Genomic DNA, 22,071 nt, shown 5'->3' with positions numbered 1-22,071 from the left:
AGAATAGAGATGACCATCTACTGCTAAAAGTTGTGTGTGAATTCCTCAAATAACAAACAGTGAGAGAAATCCTCCATGACATTAATGTTTTTATCTCAATGTGGATCAATACATTTGAACACCATCTGTGGGTGGATGAGTTGGGATTTTCTTTAAAATCCTGTATATTCTGCATCTAAGGAGCCAAGGCTGTAATCCCCTTCATATTCAGAGAATCTGAACTAATGACAAAGTGGTTTAAAAGATTACACATGCAGGGCTTCTGTCACAAGAATTAAACACCACATTTGACAGCTGAACTGCGCAGAAACGTCTGCCTTTCTGTCGGCAAACAGGCCGGGCTCTGTGTGTTCAAAGTACTGGCAACATCTTTCATATTTATAATTCATTTAAAAACTCGAGTTTTTTTTTGACGTGGACTACATAGAGAAAGCGGATGCAGAGATGTTTTCTCATGTAAACACAAAATTATACAAGTCTGATGCTTGGTTTTACTAAAACAAACTTCAGATACAGAAACCTCAGATGTTTAGGATTGATTTTATTTCCTTGTCATGTGTTCAGCTGCCGGCATTTACATTTAAGAGACAGATCCTAAACATTATCTAATAATAGTCTAACATACAGATATCAGCCAGTAATAATTCACCTCCTGTCTGAAACATTTAACCAACAAAAGGAACAGTACAAATAAAACAAAGTGAATTTTACTTATTTAATTTGCCTGATGATGAAGCAACTAAAGAAGTTTCTCAGTACTTAAACCGAGATTTAGATTTTTTTCATTCTTTATCTGTGATTGCTGGAATACCATAATAATTCCAAAAGCAACAAGGCATTTGCCAAAGTTCTAAAGACTTCAGCTTCAGAAGTTTGTAGTGTTTTAAAGAAGCTTCAGTCCAAAAATGGTTTACAGGACATGGCCCTGACAAGAAACTCAACCAGACCAGTCTGTGAAAGTTGTTGGATTGTGGAGAGTCAGGAGACCATTGCAGATTTGAGGCAAAGGTCTTTGGTCTTTCAACACATCCAGCAGGTCAAAGGAGGATGTTTTAAACTGGCCTCCAATGAGTCCTGAGCTAAATCCCATTAACAACTTTTGGACAGAGCAGATATCTGCGGAAGAAAAATGCCGCTAAAGCCTTCGTCCATCCAGACAGTAGTTTTGTGTATTTTGGGTGAGAAGCAGTCTACTGTCCCTAGTGGGCCATCTGTTGTCCTGCACCTGAAACAAGTATCAGTACCTCTCTTGATTTTGGATGATTAGACCTCGTCTAAGGTTAATGGACCTCTGCTGCAAACCTGCTGAGACCATCAAATTGCATATATACTCAGTGGAAACAAGAAGAGGTCAGGGAAATCCAACCAAGCAGAATGTAGAGAAGAGATGTAATCAGCTAAAATAGCTGACAAGGAGTTAACATAAAGTTCAAATCTTTTTACTGTGCCACTACTGCAGCATCGTGACAGGTTTGTGAGTAGTAGAGTCTGAACAGTTTGTCCCTAGCAGTTTCACTTTCTGTCTGCATCATATTCCTCAGTTCCATGATGAGTCATCCTTCCCAATCCTGGTATCACTGTTGAGAGCAGTCTCCAGTTTGTTGTTTTTGTTTTTGTGAGATCTCCCAAATTGAAGGTAATGCTAACATGGTAGGTGTCTGCTAGAGAACAACCCCTATCACGATTAGCATTAACCTCAACCTGGGACAAGACTTGGCTGTGTCATCACTCCTGGGCTTACCTCAGTGTTGGACAAGTCCTGCAGGGGGCGATAGACACACAGATTACTGGTTGGTTTTGAGTGATGATGAATACATTTCAACTGAAGAGTTTCATTCACAATTACTGACTATACATAAACCAATAACTGGGCGTTGTGGTGAATTTTTGGTAATCTAGATTACAGTTGACAACAGCAAAGATTTTCATTTAACTGAAAAAAAAGAAAGAAAATCCAATTTGCGCAGGATTTGATGTTTTGTCTGTATTTTAAAAACAAGCTCAGAGGGAATAAACCCTGTATGATGATTAATATTGATCTAAACTCTTACTTTGCAAACACAACTACCCAATAAATCAAAATACCAAAAAAAGACTCCTCTGTGTACACATTTAACCCTTTTATTTAAACTATTCTTATATTCTCCCTTAAACAACTTGGGTTTCAACGTTGAAAAGACGTCATTTAGGCCCTTCAGTCTGTCGGGAAGCATCAGAAACCAGAAATATGTTCCTGTGGGTTTGAACCATATTTCTGACCCTCTTAAGGGTGAGGTTGAACAGTTTAACAGATAAATCTTCAGGTAAATCAGAAACAATTCTAAGACTAAAGAAGTCGAGGTGGAGGCCATCATACTTTCGGTTAAATTGTATCCCCACAGAGACGTTACGAGGAATAACAGGATGTACCAGGTGCTCTTATACATCTGGCTTAGAAACTACTAATCTTAGTTGAGATGTCAGGAAGTAAGTCTGTGTGTTACGAGTTAGATAGGTACTGACCTGTCTCCACATTGACAGCACTTCCTCTTTCAACAACGGGCGTTTCTCTCCTCCTTTGCTCCGTGCTTCTCTCTCGTCTGTCATCTCTCCACCCTCCGTATTTCTCTCTGTGTCGCAGTCGGCACAAATGTGGGTTTTACGTGTCTTTTATACACTAGTGTGAGTCATGCAAAATCCCCTTCTAACTGAATGACTTTTAAAAAGTGAAAGACAATCACGCAACCAATTTGAAGTTGTCTTCTATGTAAATGCCTCCTACATTTGACAAAGTATATTAGTTTTTTGGATTTTTCACGGTATTTACGGTTTTGCAATGACAGCACCAGAGCTTTACGCAAAGATGACGGCAGATTGACATCATGAATTTAAACGTTGGTCTCGTTAAATATGTAACACGGTAAAGATTTGACAGAATAATAAATGTGGGCCAATACATGGCTGGGTTTGAGCAACATGTGTAAAAATTCTCATTAGGACCTGAGAGGTTAAGAGAGTTTTAATCAAACTTGAAGTAATGTATGCAAAATGGATAAGGGACAGAGGCCACCATTATAGTAGAACATTGAATTAATTTGATAATGATACTTAAATAGTGTATGAGAGTAGAAAACAACCTGTTTTAGTATCAAACACCTAAAAGATTTTCAACAGTGTTTCCTTTCCTCACATTTTGTACTGCCTCATAAAGAGAGTGGATGAATAAATAAAGAAGACACTTAAAAACATTCACAGTTGGTGATTCCTCACTTTCCCTTAAGATATAAGAACTGAAGCCGGGTCCCAAATTCATACTACATTGCTTATTAGGGCGGCTGTGGCTGAGGGGTAGAGCGGTCGTCCCCCAATCTGAAGGTCGGCAGTTTAATCCCCAGTCTTCCCCATCTGCATGCCGAAGTCCCTTTATCCATGAATTGCCCCTCATAGAACAACAAAAGTGCTGCTTATAGATGCACTGTATGAATGTGTGTGTGAATGTAAAACTGTACTGTAAAGAGCTTTGGGTCATCAAGACTAGAAAAGCTCTATATAAATACAAAACCATTTATTCCAAGGTTTGTTCTTCTACTGTTTAACAGTATACAAACACTTCACAAAACAAATAAAAAGTGATTCTTTACCAATATTTTTTTCATTTTTCGTTATCTCTACGGATGTGTTTCTTCTCCAACTACATTTCATTTTCCCCTCTATTCCCTTTATGTATTTCACCATGAGAGAATGGTGTCCATCAACAGATCACTCCAATATCGACTCTATTAAATCTGCATTATGTCTGGTTTATGGAAACTTCACTTTCTCACTTTTCCTACAAACCATTAATTACCATCTTGAAATATGTGTGTGACTTGTTTTAGAGATATGCTGTCGGAATCTATAGCCATGCTAATATCAGCCTGTTGACACGCTGCATAATAGCAGCTGTCTGAGGCAGCTAAATAATACCAGCCTGCTAAAACGCTGGGCATGCTAGCAGCTCTTAAAGGCAGTTAAAGGTTCAGTGTATAGAATTTGGCAACATCTAGTGGTGAAGTTGCATGTTGCAGCCGAATACCCCTCAACCCCAAAACATGAAAGAGAACCCGTGGTAGCCTTCGGTTGTCATAAAAACTCCAAAAGGTGTTTAGTTTGTCCAGTCTACTGTAAAAAAAAAAAAAATTGGCTGCCTCCGTAGAAAGGAACCGCTTCCGATTTAAATATAAAGTATTAAAATAAATAACGCCCATTCTACAACAATTCGTACAATTTAGATGATCACATCGAACCACTGGCCATGCTAGCAGCTCTCTAAGGTCGTTATATACTGCTAATATCAGCCTGATGTTCACAATGATAGTCGAGTGTACTTAGCATGCTCACATTTAGCACTAAACAAACACTGTATCTGAGGAATAGGGGTTATGTCATATTTACAGGTATCGTATTGGGAGATTTCATTTTTTCACTGAAACCGAACAAAATTTTATGGCAGTCTTTCCTATGGTCATAGAAATAGATGTTTAAAAATGACAAATGACAACATTTCTGCAGGTGTAAGAGGAAACGTTATTAGTGTCGGTGGACATAAACAGATATTTTTGTTAAAGTCCTTAAACATTTTAAAATATGTACATTTTATAAGTAATGTTTCACACAAATATTAAACAAGCAATTCTTATCAAGCCACATGTACAGTGACTGAACGTTATGACTGTGCAGGCTCATGAAATGAATTGGATTTCTGATTGCCAGTTATGGGAGTGTCCTCATGGGGGATTTTCAACGAGACCCTTTTCCACTAAATGACTGTGATCCTACAAACTATCCTCATCAACATCTCTTGTGTTGTCTGTAAACTTGGCCCAGAATCGTATTGCCGGCAGTGTTTGCTTGTGGTAACCCAGTAACCAAGTCATACTGGTCTGTTTCTGAGTACACTCGGTGCCTCCCCGTCCATTCTCACTACCTATCCCCCTCCCCCCACTTGCTGGCTGCACTTCACGCAAACCCCTTGCTTGCATCTCACTCGCCGGACTTGCTCATATATACGTCGCATTCCCGTGTGTGTGCTGAAGAGGAAACACTTTAGAACAGACAGATCAATGATGAAGTATTTAAAAGGAAAAGGAGTATATGAGGAGGTGGGGGAAAAGCACAGCGTGGCAGGGACCCCCCCTCTTCACATGCTGGAAATTCACAATGTGTAATATGCCAGCTGAGGAAGCTTCAAATGTGATTCTCTTCTTTCTGTCTGTCTCTTCTGCTTATACATTACAAATTTAGGGAAGTTGTGCTTTTAGAAGTTTCCCTGCTGATGAGAAGACCCTTTCATTAGTGTTAAAAGGGTTTTTTTGGCCGTTTTCCTTACTCTTGTTGAGGATTTAAACGATAGTTCACTGAAAAATGAAAATTCATTCATTATCTACTCACCACTATGCTGATGGAGGGGTGGGTGAAGTGTTTGAGTACACATTCATGTAACATGTATGTACCTTATATGTTTCATTAAAATTTGTTGTCATGACAACAATTCAACTGCTTCCGATTCTGTTTAAGACTTAATGTGACAGATCTCTGTGTTTGAAAGACATCGGCTCAAAATTATGCCGTGTCCTTAAATGACCTCCACACTGCATCTGTAGAAGTTTATATTCATAAGAAATAAATGTTTGGGATCCTCACAGGTTCTTCAGGAGCAGTATGGAGGCATTTAATGGTTTTTTTTACGTTTGAAGAAGTGGTCACCATTTACTTAAATTTTATTGGATTTGGCTCCAAAAAGTGTTTTGTGGACTCAAACACTTCGCCAACCCCTCCATCGGCATATTGGTGAGTAGATAATGAGTGCATTTTCATTTTTGGGTGCCCTATCCCTTTAAGCCCTATGAGACAAATTGTGATTTGTGAATATGGGCTATACAAATACAATTTGATTGATTGATTTAATCAATTAAAACATTTAAAATGTAAATGTCTAACCTTCACCTGAATGGGGAACTAATATCATATGTCGGTGTTAAGAGGAAAGCAGATTTTAATCTTCTTAAAGTGACGTCAAATTTCGACAGAGACGGATGCTCATCACTATCGTCACCTTCACTCACAACCTCACCTACTTTCTATTATTTTCTGAGCTACAGCAAAGGAAACCAGAAACGAAAACCAGCGAGAAAGTTTGTACATTAAAGCAAAATGATTTTTGCGTGATGAAAGCAGGAAAAAAAACAACTTTCTTTTTCTGTACGTTTCTTCAGCGCAGATCTCCGTTTCAGTGTTTCCACGTGGGCAACGCAAGGGCCTGTCATGCTTTCCTGTCATATGTGGGATACGCATGAGAGGCCCGACAGACATACAGCTGATATGATCTGATAACATTTCCAGCTCTCGATGCCGAAGTCTGTGTGTCGTCAAAGTGTGATATATGTGGCACCACGTGGGAAAATTTCAGACTTGACACAGACTGAGGTTGTTGTTTCTTTGGCAGATATATCTTATTTTAATATCCTTACAACATCTGTCTCAAACCATCAGCGCTCAGTTTACTGCAAAACATTAAACAACTTATACCTCGATAAACACTATGTTCAAAAAAGATTTGGTTTACCCCGATCAAAACCCCAGCATCTATAATTAGCCGATTTTCAGGAAGTGTGGGCGAGCAGCAGAGGTGGAAAGACCGACACTTGTTAAATTCCACAAAGCAACTTTAAATATTCATACACACTTCTCAAATTCGGTTTATTGAAAGTAGTCGTGATTGGTTTCATGAAAATCTTCAATCTACTTGTCAGACTGTTAATTTAAATACTGCCTGCACAACAAAACATCACTTCTTTTTCTTTATTGATGTATTAGGTTGTTTGCTTTTTTGAAGATTTGTCAGTAACTCCCATATTGATTATATATTGCAGACATAATAGGTTTGTATGGTAAACTGGCTTTATTGTCTAAAGACTAAGGAAAAGTATTTTTGTCTAACAAATGATGTGAAACACTAAAATACATAATTCACCCTCCCTTTTTCCATAATTTCAGGCGCGTCTCTTTGCTCTGTCCCAGAATCTAAAATTTCCCATTGTACCTCCAAAGTCAGGGCTTGAATCTATTTTGTTACGGGTCTCACATCCTGTATTGTTTACTCTCTTTTTTTTAAGGGTCTTCCACATGTTAAAGCAAAGTATAAATAGAAAAAGAGGGAACCGCTCTTAGGGTGATGATGCTGAGGAAGAAATAAACATAAATGCCCCTTGACCTGAATTTACTTCTATTCAATTTGCATCCTCCATCGTATTTAGACAGCTATTGTTTATTTTTTCATTAAACGTTAAAGAATATTGTAGCATTGGCATCATTAGTGGCAAGAAGAAGAATTTTAAAGCGGAAATGACAAACTCCTCCTCAATCCTCCCTCTGGTATCATCCTAAAACTCATGTTTAATTCCTATGATACAAACATTTTATAATATTTTAAGTCATCCAGACGTGTGTCAAGGGATTAATCTCATTATGTGAATATAAAAATCAATAAGAAAGAAAGAAAGACAGAAAGAAGTTTTGTATTGACTTTGAACAGTCCATCCATAAATCACAGTCATCACTTCACACATTACAATTATTTCAAAACACAAACTAGTGTCATTACAACTGGAAATGTCTTTTATCAAAAGAAAATCAAGTTTATGAATTAATGTGAAACCTGTAGATGACACGAATCATGTTCAATATTCATAAAATACATATTTACTCATTCATGTAACATGTATGTACCTTATACGTTTCAAGATCATGCTGAGGTTTTGTCACTTGCGCTTCATTAAAATTAGTTGTCATGACAACATTTCAACTGCTTCCGATTATGTTTAAGACAGATCTCTGTGTTTGAAAGACATCAGCTCAGTGTCCTTAAGTGACCTCCACACTGCATCTGTAAAAGTTTATATTCATAAGAAATAAATGTTTGGGATCCTCACAGGTTCTTCAATCTGTAACTAATGTTGAGGGACTACTAATTAGTTTTTGTTAATGATTAAAACAATATAAACACATTTCACAGAAAATGTGGTGTAGGAACATGAACATGTGCATAAACCCTTAATTCAGACAGTCTGACGTCTCCCACACACAAGCAATCGTTTCAAAATTGAACTGCTCCCTATTTAAACGTATCACAATAAATTGGTAATCAACCCTGCTTAAGTTCTAAAAAATTGAAAATGTCTCCACTTCCATTCCAGGAAAATTATTTAGCTTTGTAATTTATTAATAGTCATTTCTACGGCTCAAAGGTAGAACTAACGGCAAAATGGATACAGATAAAGAAATTGCAGTTCTATTTTTGGAAACAGATGAGGTAATTAATGGAAAATGATACAAGAAATATGTATTATTATAGAAAATATAAATATGTTTAGTATAAAAATCTATATATGTGATAATAATCTAAATCTAATCTTCTGTTTGTATTTGTACGAATTAGAAACATATTCTTTATAAACAAAAAGCTTGAAAGTTCTCACTATACAGACATGTGAAAGAAATGTATCAAATGTCGTCATTGTTATTCATTCTGGAAAACACAAAAATCCCTTAAAGCTGCTCATGTAATTAAAGTCATGTTTCACTTCACTCACATACAAATTGTAGCCAATTAGAAAAAAAGCACGTCATCCCTGAAAGACACATGAAGACAGATATTGGCGCCTCCTCTCACCGAATGAGCAGCACTGTCATCTGTTGGTGAAAATCCACAATTGCATCCTCAGTGTAACAACCTCGCACAGGGCGTGTCTTACCATCACAACAGAGCAGACTTCAAAGAAAGAGACTTCAAAACATGTTAGGTTTGGTGACATCTTAACTTTTCTTATAGTCAATAAATTCCATACCCACAAAATGTGTGTCTATAAATATACTCATTCAACTTTGAGTAACAGATATTAAAAACTGCAGCTCCCTGCTGTTTTAAGAATTTTTCCTTTGTTTAAATTAAAGTTAATATTTCGGACCAGTTTAAGTTAAATTTTTCTTCTTTGGGTTTTCAATTATCTATACCGCTAATGCTTTGAAGGTTTGACATACAGACTTCAATAGTTTAAGTGGCAGCTGCCAACAGGCGTCTAGAACAGTGCTTTCGTGTCTACACAACCCAAAAACGCACTTCTATCCAAACATCATACACGTGTGTGTTTTCAGGAAAGTGTTTTGGTGCCAGCAGCATCTTTATCGACCAATAAGAAAGTTGAAGCTGTATTGGGAATCGAACTGGAGATCTTGAGTCACTGTTTGCTCTGTTACTTCTGTCAAACTTAGGTCAGGCTGTTACACCACAACTTGCAGAAGTAGAAACCACAGCTGTGTGCTCGACTGGATGCTATTGTTTTAAAACACGTACGGTTTTAAACTGCAGTTAAAAATAGCCCGGTGTGTGGCTACTTTGTTTGTTGTATCATCCAGCACCTTTTATATTTTTCCAGTGTTAAAAAACACATGTTGCTTCTCTGATGTTTCTTTTGCCATTGTTGCAAAACTAAGCTTCCCACAGACAAAGCAGCAAAGCACAGACAGAAAACATTTAAAAAGTTTGTGGAAAATGTTAGAAACAAATGATGAGGTATAAAGGTGTCATGGGTTTTAAGATGCCGATCATGTAATTGGAGCATTGTCAGTTTGAGGGCAACTGGGGGACATTTGCCGCATTTTACTCCCCCTTCCTCCCAGTTCTTCCCGTCAGATTTTATATCTACAGAGCAAAAGTGTCTAATCTGGAAATTTATATGAGGATTCTTTATGGAAATGTATGTCAGAGTATCCACAGAAACAAGCAGAGGAATAAAGTAGTAACCTGGAGAACATGGATGTTTTATTACAACATTTTAAATAGTTGAATGAATCATCAGTTTAATGTATAACTTTGTTCTCTTTGCCTTTTATGCTGTTATAGTTAATGTGTGCTTATGCAAATCAGTTTGGACACAGGAATTGGCTTTTCATTGGCTGAAAACTAACATGATTAAGTGTTTCTGATGTTTGCAGATACGTTCTTAGGAAGGCTTGGGTGTTGCAATCACACACAGGAAAGAAAGAGCGAGAACGAGGGAGGTGGTGACAATGATCTAATAGCAGCCAGTGGGCACACCTCTCTCTGTCTCCTGCGCCGTTTCTCCAACACACAAGGACAACGAAGGAGGTAAGAAGCAAACTCTTTAAATTTACAAGACACTGATTCTGTAAATCCTGTTTCCTAAACGTATTGATCTCCCCGCTGATACTAGAAATCTGAATTTCAGGAGCTTTCAATCACTGAACACCACAACTGCTATCAGTTACTTTGGTATGGGTGAGCGCTGCTTCTGTTTGGAGACCAAAGGAGGGGTTGATTAACACAGGTGTGTTATCAGCTTGAATGCTGATGTCACCCCAGCTGCAAACAAACAGGCTCAGTCTAGATGTGCACTCACTCAGGGCCCCGGGGCAGCAGAGCCTGCAGGGGACAAAATCAGATTCCTTTCTCTTCATTACTGCTAATACAACACCTGGTTGCTCTGTGGGTGAGTGCGTGTTTTGACATTGTGGGGACTTGACTTTTTTAAGAGCGAAAAGCTGCTCCTTGTTTGGTTATCTATTCCATTTTCTACAGCACGAGAGTAAGCACGTAGTATTGTATTTTATTGTTATCTGTCTGTATGCAGACATGCTGCAAAGCCACAGGTTGCATTGCTAAACTCACATTATTCACTGTGTCAAAAGTTTGAAGGACGTCTGTGGTCTGTGTGATTTCGACATAAGCCTGTTCAAGTTTTAGGCAACCGACACAAGTGAAATCCATATTTGTAGCTGGACAGGAACTTGCAGAACTCAAACTGTTATTTATTGCAGGCAAAATATAAATTATCTGATATAGTCGAAAGGAATATTTGGCACTGTACAATAAAGATCACCCCCATATAAATATGAATTTTGATTCACAAAATCCGGATCATTAACCAACATCTGCACACATTTTCAACTGTTCATTTTTTGAGAAGGTCACAAAAACTATCCCATCTCGAGAAAGTGAAATAAATTGGTTGGATCAGCACCAAAATTGAATGGGTTTTCTCTGACCAACAACAGGGTAATTTGGTAATCTGTCCCCTAGTTTTTGCATAATCCGGCCACATGACAAACAACCGCAGATGAAAAAATAACCTCCTCATGCAGGTTGCACATTTCCATCTTCATAAATGCTAAGTTGCTTTTACGCTGTAATGTTTCATATTTTAAGTGAAATTTTTAAAGAAAAAAAAAGAAATCCATTAAATATATGCCTCTTGCGTTTCAGCCTCGTCTCCAGGTTCACGTCACGTCAATGGCTAACATGAATGGGACACAGTTTCCTGTCAATGGAGTGAACCAGCCCCTGACCAGCCCCAACATCTCCAGCAGCTCTTGGCAAGCAGAGGCCATCAGGGGAATCCAGATCACAGCGACACTGCTCATCTTTCTGGTGAGAAATTCTTGGTGGCTCCATTAAAAATTGTACCCTGCTATTGGACGTAGAGCTGAAAACACAGATAGTTTATGGGTTTTGGGGATTTTTTTAAAAACGTGCAACAATGTTACTGGGTAGAAAAGTCTTGCCGTTGCTCTTAACATCTTTTAAATAAATAGCTTTTAGGAGAAATGCTAAGGCTATTTCTTGCACACGCCGAATAAAACCACAACTTCTTACACTTCTGTTGATCCGATTTCAAAGAAAACATATAACATGTTTATTAATGAACATTAGGTTGTGCCAGATCGTCAGATGTTATTATTTCGACAAAGCCAGGCTAGCATTTTCCATCTGTTTCCAGCCTCTATGCTAAGCTAAGCTAACTTCCTTTGTAGTTTAATATCTATTGAACAGACATGAGAGTCCTGTTGATCGTCTCATCTAACTCTTTCCAAGGGAACAAATGAGCTCAGTCCTGTTAAAGTCAAACTGATTCTTTTAAAGTCATCGGAGTCTAAAGTCCTGCTGCTTCTCTTGGCTCCTCCAGGTGGGTATCCCTCTGAATGGGCTGGTGGTCTGGGCACTTGGAATGCAGCGTCACAGCCACTTGAAGCGCAGAGGCAGTGGTGAGCAGACGCGTGCCGCCAGCAGCTTCCGTATTTATGTACTGAACCTGGCCGTAGCTGACCTGGTGCTTCTCCTGCGGACCCCACTCATGTTGGGCTACATAGCTCACAACTACAGCTGGCCGTTTGGTCGTGTCTTCTGCCACCTCATCATATTCCTGCGAGGCCTGGGGCTGTACGCCTCCGCCTTCCTTCTCTGTGCTGTGGCACTGGAGCGATGCCTGTGTCTGCTAAGACCTGTGTGGGCTCGACTGCAACGGCCTTCCTGGGCTGTTCCTCTGGCCTGTGGACTCCTATGGCTGGTAGCCACCATTATGTCTGCCCCCTACTTGCACAGCGCTGTCCTGTTGGAAATAAACGGAAAATACCAGTGCATAGAGAGCGGAGACTTTAACATGGGTCTGTTTCTCACAGAGACAATAGGAGGTTTCATCCTGCCCCTGCTCGTGTTCCTGGGAAGTAACATGGCCGTATTACTCACCATTCAGCAGCAAGCACTGCCTTCAACACCCACCTCCTCCAGCCCTTCAACTGCACGCAGGATGACCAGGATGTACCATGTGCTCTTTTCCACCATGCTCCTCTTCCTCACCTGCTGGGTGCCCTATTTTGTTTGTCGGTTCCTGCTAGCCTTGACCGTGGATCAACCTCATTGGACCAAGCTGCATCGAGGATCGTTACTTGGCACTTACATATCACTGTACCTGGTGTACATCAAGAGTGCTCTTAATCCTGTGCTCTATGTGTTTGCTGCCAGAGGCTTAAGCCGGGCTGTCAAAGCTTCACTTGTCTCCACGATTGAGCGACTTTTCAATGACGACTCCACAGAGTCCATACGGCGGAAGTCACTGAAGAACTCACGGATGTAACCGAGGGGTCAACAGTGTGAGTTTTAGGTAGTTTTGTTAGTTAAAAACATAAATGCTTTTCATATTTGTAAAGTGGAAAATGGAGATGTTACTTTTAATTGGTTGATTCCTCCATTAGTGCAGATAGCTCATAACCAATCCAAAAAGGGAGCTGAGTAAAGATGAGAAAGAGGTTTGAGGAATTGAGTGAAATTTTCAGGCCAGTCTTTTCCAGATCAGTGTGAAGGGCCCAGCAGATGGAAAAATTGGTGGATCTCGTGACCTATATGTAGAGGAGACATTATCCTGCTGCACAGATTTGACTGTAATCTGAAGTGATTCTGGCTGAATCATAGTTTGACTGCTCCCACTTGTGTCATTCCACCATGTAAGAAACACTTCTGACAGGAGATTAGCATTAAAAAGTTTGTTTTAAAGGCGTGGATTGATGTTGGCAGAAATCATAATTTCAACATTTTAGGTAAACACAGCTCAGCTCTCGTGATTTGCCTGACAGACGATGCCTGAATAAGAAAACAGTGAACAGTGCAGAAGGACAAATACACATCTCATCAGTGAAAAACACTGGATTCCTCTACCGTGGAACAAGAAGATACATGGTCAGTAAAACCAGATGACTGAGGACTCTAAAAATGCCTCTTCTGTTGCGACATGCTGAAGGCAGGGTCATAGCTGGCATCCAAACGAATTCATGAACCATCTTGTATGTTGGTTTGTGGGCAGGAAACAGCTTCTTAGATATGAGGCCCCAGGCCACATGTTTAGAGAGAATATTAGAGATTCCGGTCCCCATAGTAATGGGTGCTTACAATACAACATTACATCATAGCTCACACGTACCGTCTCAGTATGATTCATGTAACAGAAACTCAGATTTACTTATGCCTGTATGAGATTTCTATGTTAAAATAGGTCCTGATCATAGTGTACATAAAGATGAACCACAGGTTTCCAGGTCCTGCTGATACATGCACACGACAACTCATGAGTCAGTCTCAGCTGTCAGTCATGACATTTCACCTGTTTTAATGGTATGAAAACTACCATAGTTTGGTACATGTCCCATCCACTGACATGGAGGAGGGTGCCCTATAACTCAGCCAGCCACCAAGGGGCAATGAAGGCGATTTGGCATCACTTTTGTGGAACTGTTATGACGTCAATTTTTGTTTGTTTTTTTACAGTCTATGGTCCGTATCGACCTACCCGTTGCTACCTGTTCCTACTGAATGACCCACTGAATGTATGACTGTGAGGACAAAGCAAAACAAGCTTAACAGGAAGTTGCACGATTTTCTGTGACATTGTGAATGTACCGCATCCAAGACTGGACTTTATTTGTGCAAAAAATGGCTTCAATATAAATGAATGGTAGCACTTTACATTTATTTTCTGTCTACATTAATAAAAAAATTTTGATTTTATGAAATTGTATAATTTTATTACACCTGATCGTACAAACACTTGCAGGCTTGTTTGTTTATACTTTTCTACAGCATGCTGAAGCTGGATATCTGAACATTCATTCCACCACAAACAAATGCATCTTTAGTGTAAATGTTAATTCAAATACAACATTTACTGAATCCTGAGGTGAAAGCACGAAAACCGGAGACGAGAAGCAGAGTGTGACTGCCACCTCAATGAATTTCAAGCAGAGAAGTGTCACTTCCACCCTCATATTTACATACTTCCACAAACTTCAACAAAATCTTCTGGTTTACAAAACTGCTGTCAGTAGCACTACAATAACTGGTAGTAATGTTGGAGCTGAATTTGGAACTGAGTTCCTTTGAGACCAGGTTATATTTTCAGACACTCCAAACAGTGTGTGCACACAATACTTACACCTGTACACTTTGTTCAAACAATTGTTTTCCGACGGGTGTAAAGAAAGACTTGGCTAAGTTCCTTCTGAGCAAGGTGAACCACTGATGGTGCTGCAGCCAGAGCTGAACAGTCGATCAGCGTGTTTGTGTGCGTGTAGAAGTAGCACCTGTGCGTTCTGAACGGCCTTAGACTTCTGCAGAATTTCTCCCAGTCTTCGTGCAGTGGCTTCAGAGTCACTGTCTGCTATAATCTTTTTCATTGTCTGAGGAAAACAAAAACAAATATTCAGCACTAACATGGATTTGTGTCCTTCTAGCAGGTGTACTTTTGGTTGGCAGTAGTTGATAAGATCAACACGACATCCTAAAGCTCCAGATGTCACTTTATCTCTGTGCCTTACATGAGACAGGTTTAAAGAAGTTACAAGGAAGGAAATGCTGACTCAGACCTTTCCACTACATCTCAACAACATGAATACCTCAAATAGTAATAACATGTATTAAGCAATAAGAACAAGTCAAGCACATAGTAGATATTGTGAAAGAGTGTTTTGTGCACTACTCACACTCACCTCTGATGATGTTTTGTCTTTTTGTGGCGGATGAGGTTGAAGGTTAAGAACTCCCTGTCTACTTATCTGTAGAATCTGTGTGAACAGACCGGAAGAAAGGTTCTGTGTTAGAAAATCATAATATTTGTATCTCTCCCTCGAATAATTGAGATAATTACCAAACATGAAAAAAATGCTTTGATGTGGAAAGATATATATTTCCTGTGCGTGCTGCTAAGACATCGTGTCTTAAGTAGTTCAACTGAACCGACAAGATGTGTTCAGACTCACTGACTCACATGTCAAACAGGGTGAGAGAAATGCAACCACTTCCCTTTCAATTCTAACGTCTACAGTAATGAAATGGCCCATTTAATAAAGTCAAATCTCAAACACACAAGACAGATTTTTACAACATAACATTTCTCGTCCAAACAGATCTTTACACATATTAGCTGCATATTTGAGGGAGTTATTGGGTATTTTATTATCCTGTCCAAAATGTGTGTTTCCTGTGTGGACATGAAAACAGGCAGCATACAAAAAACCTATTCAAACTGAGAACTCCACCAAGTTTAAAGCAACACATTGAAGTATTATAATATACTAACAGCTGGTATTAAAAGTTCAGGCCACATAAACATTCTATAGCATATTTGTATGTAGGCTTGTGTCACTATGTCGTACCTCTTTAGCTTTCTCCTCCTCTTCCTCCACCTGGTCTCTCAGTGCACTGCATGTCTGCTGTAAAGAGACGGTCTGCTCCTCAGCATTCTCCAGAGCACGGACCACTGCCCGCAAGTCTTCCTGGTAATAAGGACAACATGACAGAATGTGACACAATTTCCTTACATATAAAATACATAATTAATGAGAGCTCAGCCAATACAGATATTAGGGAGTGAAAATTTCAAATCCAGATAAATCAGTCCATATATAATGTTTTACAAAGCTGGCAACGACTCCTTTGATGTCGTTTAACAATAAACTTTATGACTTTACAATGTTTTACTTAAAAAGAAAACATAAACTCAACTCTCAGACACCAAAGCAACACAAGGAAGAAAATTCTACCAAGTTTAAACCAATCACCTATTTTGTCCCAACCAACAGATTAATTAAACCAACCTGTTTGTTTTGTTTTAGAAAAGATAGTTAAAACTGCTGCAAATCAATTTTCTATTTAACCAATTCATCATAATAATCGTAAAAGAACTATAAACCCTCCAGATGACAGTGTTTCTCACCTCCACTCTGCTCAAACTCGACTTTCCAGCCACAGCCCTCTTGGTCTCCTCCTGGTGATGGTGATGTGAACTCTTCAAATCTTTTTGTTTGTGCACTGGAACTGTGAGCTGTGCACACTCAGCAAGGAACCTGAAAAAGTGAAATACATCAGCGAAATCAAAAGTACAACTAAAAAACAATCAACGCTTTTCCTGTTCACTTTTATGAAATAAGGATGTTTACATCAATACAAGGTTGGGGAGAAGGGAGGGATGATATTTTGATGTTCATTTATCAACTTTCACTGGAATCAGTCAGTCTCAAATTAACTTGCTACTCACCTGGTTTTCATCAGGTTCAGATGTTCCTGGCTCTCTTTCCTGTCTGTCCTCTTCAAAGCAAGAACAGCTCTGATAACACAGAGAGAAGAAAGTAATCCTTGTAATTTAGATTTTGACAATTTTGCATAAAATGTCTTGTGGTGTTAATAGATGGAGGGCGACTTATTTGACCAGGTTAACATCCTAAAAACAAATGGTGTGACAAAACCTAATGACCTCGTCCATTTACTTGCATTGTATGTCTTTCATATTTCAGATGGATTGACAGGATAAAAAAAGATATGTATTTGGAATAGTGAACAACTCAGACACCATCTGAATATAGATTGAGGAGATCTAAATGACCAGTGGAATGGGATGATGTCCTACTGCTACACGTTCAATGTAACACACCAGGCCCACAGGTCATGTTCTCTTGAGAGGCTCCCTACCTAATCTTGTGTCTTGTATTTGTTCTTGCCTGAATGTCCATACTGCAAAAATGTATCTATAAAACAAGTGAGGGGAGTAAAAACTGTTCTGTTGTAGAAGTCAGACTGTTTATTGACACGCTACACGAAATCTGCAAATCCAAGTTTTTTTAATTTAATAATTTAAAAACTGCATCAACTTTTGAAGAAAGGCAAATCTATGTAATAAGCCAAAATAAATAAACAATTATTTTCAGCGTAGCAACGAGAGCCTCACAGGTGTTGAGCATTGAAACTCACAGCAATGACAGGTCCATTATGTTCTCCAGAGAAATGATGGTGGACCGTGGCATCTGCTTCCAGTTATTTTGTCCTTTGACTTTCTTTGCATTCGAAGATGAATCTTCAGCTATTCCAGACACAAGAAGAACAAAAAAAGGTGGAGTTTGTTTGCTTTGAGGACCAAAGCCAGAAAGGTGATCCATCATTAACCCTACATGATCTCATATTGTTCCTAGGGCTGGGCAAGGAAACAATAATAATAACTGTTACCAAAATATAAATTTCATCATTAGCAATATAACAAAAGTCCAATATATGCTGATATAATACAAATTGTGCATGCACAGTGAGGACGTATAACAATTGATGAAGCTCAGATTTATCAAATGTTTTGCTGTTTGTCAATTGTTATCTTTCCTTGAGAGACACAGATATTTCACCTCACTCTTGTTCATGGTTGATGATGGAGTTTAAAAAATATATCAATATATATATTTCATATGAGCAAGTTATGAGTCCTGTAATGAAAAAGTAGCCAACTTTGCCTTTATAATAAAGAATTGTACATGTGTAATATTCCATTTCATTCTACTTGTTATTGTCTTGTGTGGACATGTTGCTGGGACATGTTGCTGGGACATGTTGCTCTTACCTTTCCTCTTCTGTGCTGCTTGTCTGTGGCTGTTCTCGTCCCTGAGCTCCGGGTCCTGCAGTAAACACACCATGAAGCATCAACAGTAGCTCACATGTCAACCACAGACTGACAGGACACTGCAGACACGAGTCAACACTCACCTGTTGTTGTGCTGTCTGTTGTGCTGTCTGTTGTGCTGTCTGTTGTTTCTTCGTCTCTTCCGTCGTCTTCCTCTTGTGTTTTAAACCAGGAGCTTTCGATGGCGGCCGGTTCGAGCCTCGTACAGGTTTCATACTGTATCTGCTGGCGAGCGGACGAGGACGTAGATGTAAAGTAACGTGACGTTAACGTCCGGCTAAGCTAAGCTAACGTAAACAAAGCGACACTGGTGCAGCGGCTACCGAGCGAAGACCGAGCTGCTTTTCGCGGTTACTTTCGAATAACGCGCATGCGTGGACCGTGGTACAACTTGCCCCGGAGTAGGTTTGTCAGGCAGCGGCTCCTCTTCTCAGGCTGAATGCATTTCATCACTTGTGCTAAAAATGCAATCTGCTCATGTTAAGATGAAATTGAATATGTTAAGTCGTTGATGCATGTACAAACATGGCTCCTTTCAGTTATACTAGAAAGTAACCACTGCACTAACATGCCAGGACCAAAACGCTACCTGTGAGGAAAAAGTCAGGGCATAGAGCACCATGAATATAATATGGATTGAAAGGGAATTGAGATTATTTAAAAAACATTTTATTATAGATCTGTCCTTCTGGAGATTATATAACATTTGGCCAACCTACATAATGTTTTATTCACTGTTATTTGTATTGATCTTTTTTGTTTCATTGCTTTTATCACTGTCTTGTAAGGCCAATAAATAAAATGTATTAGAATTAACACTAGGGTTCTCCCTGCTCAAATATGACTCAACTTTACATCAATGATATGATTTCAATCCCGTCATATCCAAATCTTTTTTTTACGATACGTGTTCTTTAATATCCACATTTTTAAACTGAAAATGTTCATGTTTATTTTCCCACTGTCTCTGAATGCCACGTTGTATTTTACTTTAAATACAACAAATGACAGAGCACATACAGGTGTAACCGAGACAACTGTTGCCATAAGCATCTCTCGTCATCCAATGAAATTCGTTCCTTCAGAGTTGGGAATGTTTGTCATGATCGTATTTTTTTGTAAACAGAAGTAAATACTTTCTATTCAATTGTATGTTTTTTTATTGGTGTCAATTTAGTTGATAAGTCAAAAAGACTCAAATTGAATATTTTCATAATACTTGAGTCACCATGTGAAACTGAAATACATATTTTATTTGTTTTTTCAAAGCAGAAAAATGGAAAACGTGTCTGTTTAACAAAATGACAATGGCTCTTATAACGATGCCAAAACAAAACAAATATGGAAAAAAGTTTTTACGAATGTGACAGAAAGTCTGGTTTCCAAAATGTTGATTCCTTCTTCAACAGTGTGGTCTGGATGGTGCGACAGTTTATTGATTCCAGTCCCTCAGGTCTGTCACACCCTCCCCGGGATGTGAAATTTGCCTGTGAAGCGTCCGTGGTTGTGCAGGTCAAAGGGGCTGAGCACCTTCCTGATCCCCAGCATGTTGCCCCGCACTATCTGTCTAAAGGTCCAGGGATTCTGGTTGTTCTGCTCCATATCAGCCTGCTTCTGATGCAGATCTGCTAGGCTCTCTCTGCTCATGACCTGGAAAAACATCAATAATAAAACATTTTAACACAGAAATACCAGGGAGAAAAAAAATAAACTGTAATAAATGTTGAAATTAATTACAATTATAGTGTTGAAAAGAAATAAATTATATATTCTAGACGTAAGTACTCAAATTAAAATACTTTCAGAATACACTACATTTGTTAATATAGAAAATGGCAAGGTAGATAGTGTCTTTGTTTTCTCACCTTGGCAGGGAAAGGTAGCTTCTTTGCCACCTCAATCAAGATATGCTGCACCTCCCCCAGCTCCACTTTTCCTCCCACCTCCACGATTAAACGACCGTAGCGCACAGGCGTCACATAGTGGTCGATGGCTCCCTTTCCTCCACCCATGCGCTGACCCAGACCTTTACGCGTGAGGGGCTTGTATGGTGCATTGACGCGCCACCGGGCAAATGTAGTCCGGGAATCCATCTTGCGGTTGATGGTTAGACGAATCATCTCTATGTGACCCCAGTGTAGGTAGCCCCCGCCCAGGGCCTGAACATCAGAGAGAGAGACAGCAGAAGAGCAAAATGTCAGTTTAATCAATGAATCAGGTGAAAGTATATCATTTTCATAGACTTTAATGCTTTGAGCAGCGGTCACGTTTACAGAGAATAAATGGACTCACCACGATAGCGTACTGTCCTGTAGTGAAGGTATTTGCTGCCCTCGCCGGTCCTTGGATATCACGTAGCTTCTTCATCTCTTTTTTGGCCTTTTTTAAGTTGGGCACCTTGTTAATGAACTTCAGTTTAGGTTTCTCAGGCAGCACCACATCTTCGAAAGGTAAACACAAGAACAAAGAAACATGAGAACAACAATAACATACAGTTTCAAGGAAACACGTCTTGTTAAACTGAGAATTAAAAAAAGATCCCAAATCTGGATCAAACTCAAATGTCTGTGAACTCAGTGGTGTTTCCACTTCGCTGTTGACATGCACACTTGTAATTATGTTGTGCAATAAATCAAAAATACATACAACAAACAACAAGTACATGATAAGATGATAAAGGGTTACCACTGAAGTCTGGTGGGATGTCATACGTCTTGAGTCCAGCAGCCAGGACTTTCAAGGAGCTGTACAAAGGACCTGTGGGATAAAGAGCAGCAGACACGTTGACATGATGTTTGGACAAAGCAGCCAAAAACAGAATGGTCATATGTTAATGCTTAATTAGCTCAGTTTACATTTCTGAATGTGAACAAAACTCGGTTCAAGCGAACGGCAGAGAGAGAGAATGACTGCTTATGAGTTATAAACTCTGTCAAGGATAATATAACGTTTTTATTATATTATTTATATTATTATGCTTGTGTTGCAATCCATGTTTTGAATGCCTTGTAATTACTGCACCAGATATTTGTTCTTTATTTTGTATATTTGTCAACTTTAACAACTTATAACAATACTGTTAGGTAAATATTATCTTTACAGTTTCCTTCCATGTCCTTATATCATTGATCTGATTACTTGTTGTCTAATGGAGCAAACAGCGTTATGTTACATGTGTGTGTTTCAGTGTTTATTAATATGCACACTACCTGTTAAATATACCCATATGTGAATAAATACAGCACAGACAGTGTCAGTGTCGTTACCTTGTCGGTGACCGGAGGATCTGCAGATTCCGGTCAGTCCGCCCGCAGCGGCCTTGATGAATGAAATCATGTCGGTGATGTTGCGCTGGACTCTATAAACACTGGACCGTCACTTCCTGAGGTCGAGACATGAACATTGTATTCTGTGAATTAACTAAACTGACGTGAACACGCTCTGGAGAAGGTCGCTGCCATTTCTGCTGCACCACTTCCGGCAGTGTTCCGTCAGAAGAAGAATCACTTCCTGTCTGTCCGAGCGTTTTTCACAATAAAAGCCAGACAGAGTTTAAAGTAAACCAGTGATAATCATAGCAACAGACTTAGATCGGCTTGTTGTTTTAAGCTACTGCTGCAACTTAATACACCATTAGTTATTTACATGTATTTTTTTTTTCTTAATGTAAAAGTCAATAGTTCAAATATCACATCCTGTTTTAAGTGTATTAGTTGGATCTACACTAAACTGAAACTAATGCAGTCTAATACAACAGTCCTGTAATAATCCC

The 22,071-nt window shown here is 39.1% G+C and overlaps 3 protein-coding genes across 6 annotated transcripts; 1 reads left to right on the top strand and 2 right to left on the bottom strand.

Moving 5' to 3' along the window:
• Positions 1–9,585: 9,585 nt before the first annotated feature.
• LOC117759601 (C3a anaphylatoxin chemotactic receptor) lies at positions 9,586–13,345 on the top strand. Of its 3 annotated transcripts, XM_034581816.1 has the most exons (3): positions 9,586–10,165; positions 11,312–11,464; positions 12,000–13,345. In XM_034581816.1, exons 2-3 carry the CDS (start codon positions 11,327–11,329, stop codon positions 12,945–12,947), a joined length of 1,086 nt encoding a protein of 361 aa, XP_034437707.1. In that variant the 5' UTR covers positions 9,586–10,165; positions 11,312–11,326; the 3' UTR covers positions 12,948–13,345. The 3 variants fall into 3 exon arrangements, with proteins under 3 accessions (XP_034437707.1, XP_034437708.1, XP_034437709.1); XM_034581817.1 differs by lacking the exon at positions 9,586–10,165 and having other exon boundaries at positions 11,283–11,464; XM_034581818.1 differs by lacking the exons at positions 9,586–10,165; positions 11,312–11,464 and adding an exon at positions 11,716–11,839 and having other exon boundaries at positions 11,962–13,345.
• Positions 13,346–14,120: 775 nt separating this feature from the next.
• On the bottom strand, positions 14,121–18,617 carry LOC117759604 (centromere protein Q). Of its 2 annotated transcripts, XM_034581820.1 has the most exons (9): positions 18,560–18,610; positions 18,383–18,524; positions 18,240–18,294; positions 17,606–17,714; positions 16,896–16,964; positions 16,575–16,704; positions 16,015–16,134; positions 15,349–15,423; positions 14,121–15,039 (listed from the first exon to the last, which is right to left on the bottom strand). In XM_034581820.1, exons 2-9 carry the CDS (start codon positions 18,512–18,514, stop codon positions 14,851–14,853), a joined length of 879 nt encoding a protein of 292 aa, XP_034437711.1. In that variant the 5' UTR covers positions 18,515–18,524; positions 18,560–18,610; the 3' UTR covers positions 14,121–14,850. The 2 variants fall into 2 exon arrangements, with proteins under 2 accessions (XP_034437711.1, XP_034437712.1); XM_034581821.1 differs by having other exon boundaries at positions 18,240–18,266; positions 18,382–18,617.
• A 914-nt stretch (positions 18,618–19,531) lies between these two features.
• Positions 19,532–21,801, bottom strand: mrpl16 (mitochondrial ribosomal protein L16). Its single transcript, XM_034581822.1, has 5 exons — positions 21,566–21,801; positions 20,985–21,056; positions 20,592–20,740; positions 20,165–20,458; positions 19,532–19,949 (listed from the first exon to the last, which is right to left on the bottom strand). The coding sequence occupies exons 1-5, from the start codon at positions 21,633–21,635 to the stop codon at positions 19,758–19,760; spliced, it is 777 nt and encodes a 258-aa protein (XP_034437713.1). The 5' UTR covers positions 21,636–21,801; the 3' UTR covers positions 19,532–19,757.
• Positions 21,802–22,071: the final 270 nt, after the last annotated feature.

The sequence above is a fragment of the Hippoglossus hippoglossus genome, chromosome 3 (genome assembly GCF_009819705.1).
Source record: "Hippoglossus hippoglossus isolate fHipHip1 chromosome 3, fHipHip1.pri, whole genome shotgun sequence".
Lineage (NCBI taxonomy): Eukaryota > Metazoa > Chordata > Actinopteri > Pleuronectiformes > Pleuronectidae > Hippoglossus > Hippoglossus hippoglossus.
This window is presented reverse-complemented; position numbering and strand designations above follow the sequence as displayed.